The sequence below is a fragment of the Sus scrofa genome, chromosome 2, assembly GCF_000003025.6.
Source record: "Sus scrofa isolate TJ Tabasco breed Duroc chromosome 2, Sscrofa11.1, whole genome shotgun sequence".
Taxonomy (NCBI): domain Eukaryota; kingdom Metazoa; phylum Chordata; class Mammalia; order Artiodactyla; family Suidae; genus Sus; species Sus scrofa.
The window spans coordinates 44,135,461-44,146,677 of NC_010444.4; the positions used below are offsets into that span (position 1 = coordinate 44,135,461).

Genomic DNA, 11,217 nt, shown 5'->3' on the forward strand with positions numbered 1-11,217 from the left:
CTTATGATTCCAAAAACCTTGCCACGTCTGCTTCTGACCTTTGCTCTGACTACTCATATTGTGTTTCTGCCTTTTAATACACCTTGTGATTTTTTTTCTTGATAGCTGCACGTGATGTGCCAGGTCAAAGAAACTGCTGTAAAGAGGTGTCTAGTGTGGTGGTGAGCTTTGGGCACAGGGGAAGGTTTCCACAGTCCTATAATTAGGTCTTGGTCTTTAGGTGAGCCTGTGCTTCTAGACTGTGACCTTCACAGGTGTTTCTCAGTTGTTGTTGTTGTCTTTCCCACCCCACCTAGGTAAAAGAAGTAACTAGAGTGTACTGGAATCGAGTGTTTCCCTTCTCCACTTAGAAAGCTAGAAGTGAACGTAGTTGAGAATATCCCTTACCCCAGATCACTTAGGCTCTGATAATATCCCAGCAAGCTAGGCTCTGGTTAACTAGTTCCTCCTGAAGGCAGACCTCATTAAGAAAAATAGAATGCTCTGGTGTATTTCAAAAGGGTTTCTTTTCTCCTTCCCCTACTGGAAGAAGCAGGGTTTTTTCCTCCCTGTGAGAAAAATTTACTCTGAGAACCAGGTTGAGCGCCTGGAGGTAAATCCCAGACAATTGCAGGGCAGGAAGATAGCTTTTTAACTTTCAAGAGTTGTCTACACTGAGCCTCCAGCAATTTGTCAGCTACAGTTCAGGTTTTCCTACTCTGCACTGGTTGCAGGTAAGCTTGCCCTTGTGTCTGCTCTGGTAAATATTTATCTGTATATCTTTCCAATCTTGGGGGCAAAAAATTTGCCCTTTTTGTCCTTATCTCTCTTAGGGATCCTAGGAAAGTTGAGGGGGTTTTTTTTAGTGTGTTCAGCTTTTTATTTGTTATTATGATTTCTAAACTCCCTGTAGGAGGAACCCAGTACAATCAATTCTCAGTTGAAATTCTCTAGTTAATTTCACAGTTCCAAATTGCCCCTAGACTAAAGGGAATGAATTGTGTTGTTGTTGCTACTCTGCTGAGATTGTTACTATTGTGTTTTTGTTGTTGTTGCTGAGTTTATATCATACACAAATTGTAAAAATTTAAAGTCTTTAGGTGTAAACCTTTTAACTACATGGAAACTCACATAAGAATTTCCAGCCAGTTATGCTTCTCTGGCACACCCTGATAAATCATCTTTTTAAAAAAATTTAAGTCAAAAAACACAGGAATCTAATGTTAAAGAACAGAACTAAGCATTACAGAGTTTATCAGAGTATTATCTTTAACAATTTTCCAAACTAGATGTTCCAACTGACCCTGATTTCTATTTTTTTTTTTTTTGTCTTGTTTGATTGTTTGTCTTTTTTGGGCTGCACCCACAGCATATGGAGGTTCCCAGGCTAGGGGTCTAATCGGAGCTACAGCTGCCGGCCTATGCCAGCACCACAGCAACACAGGATCCAAGCCAAGTCTGCAACCTACACCACAGCTCATGGCAATGCCGGATCTTTAACCCACTGAGGGAGGCCAGGGATTGAACCCACAACCCTAAAATAGCAACAAGAAAAAAATTATAAAATAAGGCCATAAAATCAAGCACGCAATACTCAAATGACTATTTTTATTTTTTTTTTAATTTTTTTTTTGCTAAGCTATGCTTAGCAAAGTCATGGCTCCTAGGCCGATTAGTTTCCACTAAGCCAAAATGGGAACTCCGTCAAATGACTGTTTTTATTTTATTTTTAATTTTTTTTGTCTTTTTGCCTTTTTTCTAGGGCCACTTCCCAGTATTTGGAGGTTCCCAGGCTAGGGGTCTAATTGGAGCTGTAGCCACCAGCCCACGTCGGAGCCACAGCAACGCGGGATCTGAGCCTCGTCTGCAACTTACACCACAGCTCACGGCAACGCCGGATCCTTAACCCACTGAGCAAGGCCAGGGATCAAACCAACAACCTCATGGTTCCTAGTCGGATTCGTTAACCACTGCGCCACGACGGGAACACCTCCAAATGACTATTTTTAAATCAATATCTGCCTTGGCACCTTCGCTACATCATTCTCTGTTTAGCGTTGAAGTTTGTGAAGCTTCAGAGAAGGCTGGATCTAATCTAATCAATTTGTATTCATGGAGCTCTAAAATTTCTCCAGTTGACTTTGTAAATCAGGATAGTGGTTTTGATCCCTAATCACACAACCAGAGCTAGTTCTGGCTCTGCCTGGGAGAATCAACTAAATCAGGTCCTGCGCTGTCCCCCGCGCAACTGCTGTTTTCGCCGCAAGCGAAGCTTTGCTGCAGATTGCGCATGCTCAGTAGACCTGGCACGCCCAGAAGTCGTTTTTCTCTATTTATCCTCTTAGGGCCTTCTAGGAGGTCGCGGTTTGGAAAAGTCAGGCAGAGGGTCCTGCAACTTCGTTGTGGAGGGTGTAAGAAGGTTGACATGCTGCAAAATTGGATTTTACAGACTGCGCTTATCCTTGGGTACGTGCAGGTATGATAGAACAGGCATTATCACGCAGGTGTGTTCCTGTGACCACAGGATGGATTTGTAGGCACGCGGACTGAGAGTCAAACCACCTGGATGCCCTTGTGCGCTGTGTCGTTTTACCAGTTACTGTGGTGTGGAAGTAGGCACATATTTGGAGAAAATAAGATTGTTTGTGTGCATGTGTGAAGTGCAGAGGATGAGTGTGGAGGGTTATACCCACGCGCCACCAGGACCTGGAAACTGGGGGAAATGGCTTGGACAGGTGGAAGACTGAGAGGTGATTGATAGCTGGTTAGGAACCGGGAGAACTCCTTTGGAAACTTCTAAGATTTGCTTCTCCCTGCTGAGTCCCAGCGGGGTATCCGGGCCCTTCTTACCCACACATTTAGACCACCCAGCACGAATCTAGGCTGAAAACAAAATGGAAATTATGAAAGTATAGATTGTAATTTTATGGAATATTCTCTGTGGGCCAGCTTTTTTAGATTCCCACCCTGGTGGGAAAGTCTCAAGCGCGACCCTGTCTCAGACACAAAAATCACAGAATGGGGGAGGGGTGTTTAGCGTATTGTAAGACTGAGCTGGAATCAGTTGCTGGCGCGGTTTCCCCTACTGTGGGGGATTCTGTTAACTCTATCTGGCCTTTAGTTAGAATGTTAAAATAAAGTCCATTTGAAAATTTTAATTTATTTATTTTTTATTTTAATTTTTGTTTTTTGGGGTCTTTGCCATTTCTTGGGCCGCTCCCGTGACATATGGAGATTCCCAGGCTAGGGGTCTAATTGGAGCTGTAGCTGCCAGCCTACTCCACAGCCACAGCAACGTGGGATCCAAGCCGCGTCTGCGACCTACACCACAGCTCATGGCAACGCCGGATCATTAACCCACTGAGCAAGGCCAGGGATTGAACCCGCAACCTCATGGTTCCTAGTCGGATTCGTTAACCACTGCGCCACAATGGGAACTCCCTGAAATTTAAAAAAAAAAAAAAAAAAAAAAAAAAAAAAAAAAAAAAAAATTCCTTGAGGAGTTCCTGTTGCGGTACAGCGAAACCAATCCTACTAGAAACCATGAGGTTTCAGGTTTGATCCCTGGCCTCGCTCAGTGGGTTAAGGATCCGGCGTTGCCATGAGCTGTGGTACGTCACAGACACTTCTGGGATCTGGCTTTGCTGTGGCTGTAGTGTAGGCTGGCAGCTATAGCTCCGATTGGACCCCTAGCCTGGGAACCTCCTTCATTAGCCGGTGCAGCTCTAAAAAGTGAGAAAAAGAAAAAAAAAAAAAAAGTCTTCATGATTCGAATATTGGAGTTCCGTCGTGGCGCAGTGGTTAACGAATCCGACTAGAAACCACGAAGTTGCGAGTTCGATCCCTGGCCTTGCTCAGTGGGTTAAGGATGCGGCGTTGCTGTGAGCTGTGGTGTAGGTCGCAGACGCGGCTCTGATCCTACGTTGCTGTGGCTCTGGCTAGGCCGGTGGCTATGGCTCTGATTAGACCCCTAGTCCAGAAACCTCCATATGCTGCAGGAAGTGGCCCTAGAAAAGGCAAAAAGACAAAAAAAAAAAAAAAAAAAACTGGATGAGTGCACTGAAGCAGATAATTCATTTGCCTATGATATTAACAGCTCATATTAGCAGCGGGAGATGAGGTAGGGCACGTGTTCAAAACTCAAGGTAATGAACTGGTGAAATTTACTGAAATGTCAAACTGTCCTCAAATTTCTGGTCACTTTTTTTTTGGTCTTTTTTAGGGCCACATCCGCGGCATATGGAATTTCCCAGGCTAGGGGTCCGATCGCAACTGCAGCTGTTCGTCTATGCCACAGCCACAGCAACAGGGGATCCTAGCCACATCTGCAACCTACACCACAGCCCATGGTAACACTGGATCCTTAACCAACTGAGGGAGGCCAGGGATTGAACTGCGCCCTCATGGATACTAGTCCGGTTTGTTACACCTCAGCAACGGGAACCCCCCTGGTCACTTTGAAGAGGGTTTTCATACAGATCCTCCCACCTCCGCTATCAGTGACCTCAATGCGAATACAAGTGCGGTGGTTCTGTTAAATTCTCCAGGTTCCGGAAGCAAGTACCGACATAATCCTCTTGGGGCTCAGGATTTTTCCCCTCATTGGTTGCCTGGAGTTCCAGGACCACCCTGGATTCACAGCAGCGGGAATAAGAGCAGCTGCTGGTGCTGAGAGGCATTAGAAGCACTGCCCAGCTTACGTCTCCTTTCTCCGCCAGTGCCATCACCTGCCACCAGCGCGGTTGTTGCTTCTCCCACTTGGGCTCCAAGCTACCTGGTTCCTGCATCCAGGTAAGTCCAAAGATTCTGCTTAGCTGTGATTCTATTTCTTCTCTCCCTCTCCTCCCCTCCATTTCTCTCCCATTACTTTTCCTTGCCGGTCTCAGAGGCTCTATCCATTTCCCTCGGAGTTCCTTCATCACTCAATCTATTACGCGATTTATCTCGGGTTCCTTTAACAGGTAACACTAAACGGTCTCAGTTCCAGACACTGAGTCTGGCTCCAGTTTTGCGGTCTCCTGCCGCATATGTGCTTAGGTTAATCTCAGGAAGCTGGAGCTTCCTCAAGCAATGCGGGCTGAGCAGAACGCAGAATATCTTTGTGTAGACCGTGAGCTCAGGGAAACCCTCTTGTGCCTAGCTGTCTGCGGGAAATAGACTCATTTTGGAATGGATTCGGAACTTAGACCAGGGGAAGCGGGTGGCAAATAGATGCAAAGACTGAGGGGCAGGGAGCCATTCAACTGCAAGTCCTAGCTGCCAGTTTGGGGAGTTTTTTGGTTGTTTTTTTCTCCCCAGTTTAAGTCCTGTGTCCTAATTTAAGATTCCACCAGCTTGTTTTTTACAGGGTACTCTTTGCCAAAGTTTGAAGCAGCTGAGCAGTAGAATTTGGTTCTTCAGTTTCTCAGTGATTCTAACCACAGAGATATGTCCTCCCAATCCCCCTCCCCTGCCAGCTATGAGCAAAAGCCTGGTTCCTGGAAGACAACTCTGGGTTGCATTATGTGAAAAGCTGTGGTGGCTTACTCCGAGTTTGTCCTCCAGGAGTCTTGGCCAAGAGGTTGCAGGTGAGAGAGTGTGTGGTACTGGGGAGGGGGCAATGGACTGAGACCACCTCACCCAGATGTTCTGGTAGGTTTCTTTGCTAAACCAAGCATGCTGCAAGCGCACTGGATATTTCAGCAGTGCACTTGGCTGAGGAGAAAATGATGGTGAACTGAAATGATATGACCAGCCTGAAGCCAAGAAACCAGGGAGTTAGAGGCAGAGGCAGGAGCAGAATCCAGGGTCTGTAGGCTCATAGAACTTGGAACTCCTACAGGTGGTGACATTATTCTTCCCTTGCAGAGGGGCACCATGGGCTTCTGGAAGTTCCCCCCCTTCCTGATCCTCAGCATCCTGGTCCTGTACCAAGCAGGAATGCTCCATGCAGCGCCATTCAGGTAAGCCAGCCCTGCCAGGAGCCCTCTCACCTCCCTCAACCCCTGAAATCTTAGAGTTCTGTGTTGAGTGGTACTATGCTGAATATGGCTCTCTGTGGGGTTGTGGGGGTGTGGGGTCCTGATGTACGAATGTAAACTTGTATACAAGTTAATCAGAAATGTTTTAGGAGGCTATGTATCACAAAGTTTACAAATAAACAAAATATATAGTACTTGTTATTTCATATAACGCACTGAACCTCACAGCATGCTGCTATTGCTTTTTCTCAAACATTTGTACCTTTAGCAAACCTATTTACTAATTTCACCATACTTTGAGCAGTGGGTTACATCCTAATCTGCTAATTACTTTACCAATAAATTTGTTATTAAATGTGATATGTGGTCCATACATCTAATTTCTTACCCTCATTCAAATTATATTAAGATAAATATTTTCATATTCAAACTATCATTATCATTTATTGTTTAATAATGGCTGTATTTAACACTAAGCTCATACAGTTCCTGAAAATTACCATCAGCTTTCAAAAGCCTATATGATCCACCTCCAGCAAACCTCTTCTTTTAGGTCACCCTAGAGCCTAACTCGTGGTGAAGCAGCATTTTTGCATGAATACTGGCCTCATGTCCTGTCTGTTGAGTTTGGTTGGCCACATCCTCAGTGGAAGTGGCAGAAATGAGGAGTAGGGGTTGGGGTAGGCTCAGCACATGTTGGGTTTGCTTCCCTTCCCCAGGATGGCTTTGGGAAGCAGCTTTGATTCTGCCACACTCACGGAAGAGGAAATGTCCCTCCTACTGGTTGCAATGGTGAAGGATTATGTGCAGATGAAGGCCACTGTGCTGGAGCAGGAGACAGAGGACTTCAGGTCAGTCTCTGCACCCCTCCCAGAATATGGCTTACCCTCTCCCCTGGAGTACCAGGAAGGCATGCGCGTGTGCATGCACATGCACACTCACACACACAGGTAGGAGAGAGCACAGCTAGACAGGCAGCCTGGGGCACAACTCTTCTACAGGCTCCACTAAAATCATAGGTCATGTGGAAGAACCACAGATAAAAACATTCCTTTCTGAAAGCAGTAGGGGAAGCCATGAGATCACCTACAGTGGAAATTTTGTAGCAGTACTTGGGAGACCTCCCAGCACTGGAGTTTAGCCTTGTAAGGTAAAGCCAGGGAATGAATCTCATGTATCTCAGGAGATTTTAGAAATTTGGCTCCTTCTCGTTAACCTGCCCATGATATTCTTTCACACCTGCAAGGCATCTTCATTGCACATTTGCAAGGTGAAGCCAGAGCACTTAGAAAAGATGAGTCAGGTAGAGCAGTTTCTGAAATAGGTCTGAGGCCTTTAGATGTGTAGAATCTGTGGAGATGTGCATGTTCTCATGGGGCCAGACACCTTTCTCCAGTCCCAACTCTCTGTGCACTGAGTTTACTGTTCATACCAGCTCCTGACCGAGCTGTACCTGGGCAGAGGCATGTGCTGCACCTTTATCCGCTCTAAGAACCTCTGTGCAGAGCATAAAGGTCTGAGCAGCATGTGGAATGCCAGAAAAGGTCGTCCCTCCCCACCACAGCCCTTCCCCACATCGCCCTGGCTCAGTGAACCTCTGCATCCTCCTAATGGAGGATGCATGAGCCGCCCTCCTGCTTGCCCCCTCCTGCCTCTGTTCCAGGTCCCCCTTCCCTGGTCTAACCTTCTGCATGACTGCCCTTGGGGGCAGCCCTGGTGCATGGTATTGGCTGGCATGTCTTTTCCCTGCAGCCTGGACAGCTCCAGAGCTAAGCAGTGCAATAATCTGAGTACCTGTGTGCTGGGAACATATACATGGGACGTCAACAAGTTTTATGCATTCCCCTTAACTACAACTGGGATTAGAGTATCTGGCAAGAAATGGGTCAGGGCCAGAGTCTCAGAGAAAGTCCATTATCCCTCAAGGCAGCATACCCTAAGGTGCTTAAGAAGGCCCCCACCCCTCCTCCTTTCTAGTTCCTCTCCTAGAATTTGCATGTGTTCTTCTCTGGTTGCTCTCTGAGCTGCTATCAGCAGCTTTCCTTGTGGCCATGGATGTCTGGAATATCAGAGAGGAGGTGGGGGGTGGGGGCAGGCAGGCCAGAAGAAAATCACTCAGGAATAGATTAGGAGAGAATGGGCAGCCCTGTGAGTGCCTGTGGATTTCACAGCAGAGCTTCTCAGTCCTGCTTCTGAACATGCTTTTCACTAGGGAATAAAAGTATGTTTCTAAAAACACCTGAGCTATAGTGGTCATTGCTCTGGCCATGTCACATGCTTCATGGATACAGAGACTTGTCTGTCAAGTAGCCTTAGTCCTGGGTAGCTGGAGTCAGGGCATGGTGGGTGGTCCCTGGAGCAACCTCAAGTTGCAAAATCAGGAGCACTAAGGAACAAAACAAGCACCTCTGGGACTTGATGCTACAAACTCACTTCCTCTTGCAGGAAGACAGGGGAACTTTCCTTTTTCTAAGGAGTACTCAGTACCTCTGAATGGGAGGCACCTTCCAGACAAGTCCTTAAGAATGGGGTTGGGTGTGCCACCAAAATCTCTCTATGTCTTGGTTAAATTTTAGTTTACTTGTACAGAAAAGATTGGCTGTTAAAGTTCTGTGTTCCTTGGCTTGTTGCCCAGAGCACATTTGGGTTTTCTGACACCTCTGGAAATGTCTATGGAGAGTGATGATGGCATTTCCCCAAAAGCCCTATGGTTTTCTGTTGGGATTTTGTGTTTAGCAGAAACATTTCAGGTTCACTGGTCCCTCTCAGAGCTATAATTTTCCACGGATGGTCAGTCCTGGGGGGAAGCACCTGCCCTCAGGCTCTCACTGACAGGCCTTCTCTTTGTCTCCATCCTGAAAATCAGCATCACCACCCAGGAGAGATCCTGCAACACTGCCATCTGTGTGACCCACAAGATGGCAGGCTGGCTGAGCAGATCTGGGAGCGTGGTTAAGAACAACTTCATGCCCATCAACATGGGCTCCAAAGTCTTGGGCCGGCGCCGCAGACAGCCTCAGGCCTGAGCTGTGAAATGACTCTAAAAAGAAGGTGACTGCTCTAGAACCTGGGGTAGCAGGGCAAATGGCTGGGTATTGCAGAGGTGCTGGCCACACTCTAACCTTCCGTGGGCCTGTATTATAAAAACATCCACAGCAAAAGGGCCAACCCTAGTGTCCAGAGAAAGAACAGGGTCCCAAGAGCTGAAATCCCTAGAATTTGGAATCACTTCTATTTTTTTCAGTTTCTCCCAGTGATTCTGAGATCATCTGCAAGGAAATATAGATCCTATGAATTTAAAACACTGTTCCCTGCACTTACAATTGCCATTGTAGGTTTTGAGTTTTAAAGGTAATGATCCTATCCAATGAGTTTGAAGTATATCGTACAATGTCACGTACACCTGAATTCAGAGCATAGACTTGGTTTCAAATGTGATGTCTGTCCTCTACTAACTATATGACCATGGGCCAGGCCCTCTCTGCGTCTCAGCCTCTACATGTAATTTTAAGGCAAAAACAGTATCTACCTGTTATTGTTAATATAAAAAGTAATTGAGATAATTCATGGCAAGAGCCTCAACATTAATAAATAATAATATCCTAGCTCTTGTTTTTTTTTTCTCCTAGGTCACCAAGAAGTTGAACTCAAGTTGCTTTCACTGCAAAGTTGCTTTCCCTGCAAATTAAAAGAACCAATTTGAAAAATAGCATGGAAGACACACATATATGCATGCTTCTTGCTTGAAATACAACTTTTTGCTTGAAACAAACTAAACCTAAATGCAGAATAAAATCATTGCAGTTACCTGATGTGTATCTTTTTAATATTTGATTCTGTATTCTGTAAGTATGACTCATGTCTCACTGGCTTATCTGGTAGCAAATCTGGACCCTGTCAGCCAACCTGTTGGTGGTGGCAGCTCTGCTAAACCTCAGGAGCACATGAAATTGCTGCCCTATGGGTGTCTGGGGATGCACAGAAATGTTGAGCCTCAGTGGAACCTTTAAAGAAATGGTCTTGGAATTCCCATCATAGCTCAGTGGAAGCAAATCTGACCAGCATCGATAAGGATGCCGGTTTGATCCATGGCCTTGCCCATTGGGTCAAGGATATGTTGTTGCCATGAGCTGTGGTATAGGTTACAGGCGCAGCTCAGATCTGGCATTGCTGTGGCTGTGGTATAGGCCAGCAGCTGCAGCTCCGATTCAACCGCTAGCCTGGGAACCTCCATGTGCTGCAGGTGCGGCCCTAAAAAGACAGAAAAAAAGAAGAGAAAAAAAAATGTTCTCATTTGTTCACTTCATCAAGCCAGAAAATGTATTTTCAGTACACTTAAAAGGAGTCCCTGCTGCTATTTATGCTGTTTCCCCCATAAGAACCTCAGGGACCTGTGAACACTTGGTTGACCAGGTTGCTCAAATGAGGCAATATCGTGCTTGGGGTGGGTCCTCAGTATCCTGTACTCTCAGTGTCTAGTGAAACATCCTTATGGGATTAGAATCCTCTGCATCTCAGAGAGACATTCACATTCTCAGAGGGCACCCTGGTTCCCAGCCCCAGAAGTTATCTGTTCTCTCTCTCCTTGACTCAGGTTTGCCCTTATCCATCCCTGCCTTTCCTCCCCAACAGCTCCTCTTTACACATCCTATAGCCTGCAAAACCCTTTAGAGCAATGGCTCACAGCTTGAAAGGGTATCGCAGACTGGCAGACCTGGAAAGGTCCTCAGATGCCATCTAATCCAACTTTTTACTCTTGAAGTTGCAGAGAAGGAAAATTATGTTGCTCAGGGTCCTGCAATAACTTTATGAGACATCCCTATATTTAAGAAATAATAATTGAGTGTCTGCTATCTCTTTGACACTATTTAAGCTCCAGGAATAGAGCAATAAACAGAACAGACAAAACCCCCTGCATTCATGGAGCTTATATTCTAACTGGAAGAGACTGAGGTGATACATGCTCTGGAATTAGAAACATTCAGCACTGGAAGGAATCTGGGATGTCATAAGGGTATAAAGGCTTATTTGATATAGCTATTTCATGGGATCAACATCCCTGGCATATGCTGGCAATGCTGGTTACCATCTGTTGACTATGACTTCCAAGGTGACTGGACAGCCAGTTTCATTGGTGGACAGTCAATTAAGTGGGATATTTTCCATTAGAGAAGTCATCCCCTACTACCTACAGATTATAGTTATTTCCTAAGAAGCACATAGAATTATGACCCTTCTCCCATTCATTCTGTAGTCATCACAGTAACCCAACCTTAGC

General features: G+C 45.8%; 1 protein-coding gene across 6 annotated transcripts; it reads left to right on the forward strand.

The window, feature by feature from the left end:
* On the forward strand, positions 510-9,751 carry CRSP3 (mediator complex subunit 23). 6 transcript variants are annotated; one of them, XM_013994542.2, is made up of 7 exons: positions 510-713; positions 2,325-2,455; positions 4,527-4,770; positions 5,827-5,921; positions 6,659-6,790; positions 8,806-8,990; positions 9,569-9,746. In XM_013994542.2, the coding sequence occupies exons 4-6, from the start codon at positions 5,836-5,838 to the stop codon at positions 8,963-8,965; spliced, it is 378 nt and encodes a 125-aa protein (XP_013849996.1). In that variant the 5' UTR covers positions 510-713; positions 2,325-2,455; positions 4,527-4,770; positions 5,827-5,835; the 3' UTR covers positions 8,966-8,990; positions 9,569-9,746.

Coding starts and splice junctions, on each gene's coding strand:
- CRSP3 (XM_005661111.3), top strand. CDS start 2,405: ATGCTGCAAAATTGGATTTTACAGACTGCGCTTATCCTTGG. Junction 2,446..4,697: donor CAGACTGCGCTTATCCTTGG/GTACGTGCAGGT, acceptor TTTCTCCGCCAG/TGCCATCACCTGCCACCAGC. Junction 6,791..8,805: donor CAGGAGACAGAGGACTTCAG/GTCAGTCTCTGC, acceptor CCTGAAAATCAG/CATCACCACCCAGGAGAGAT.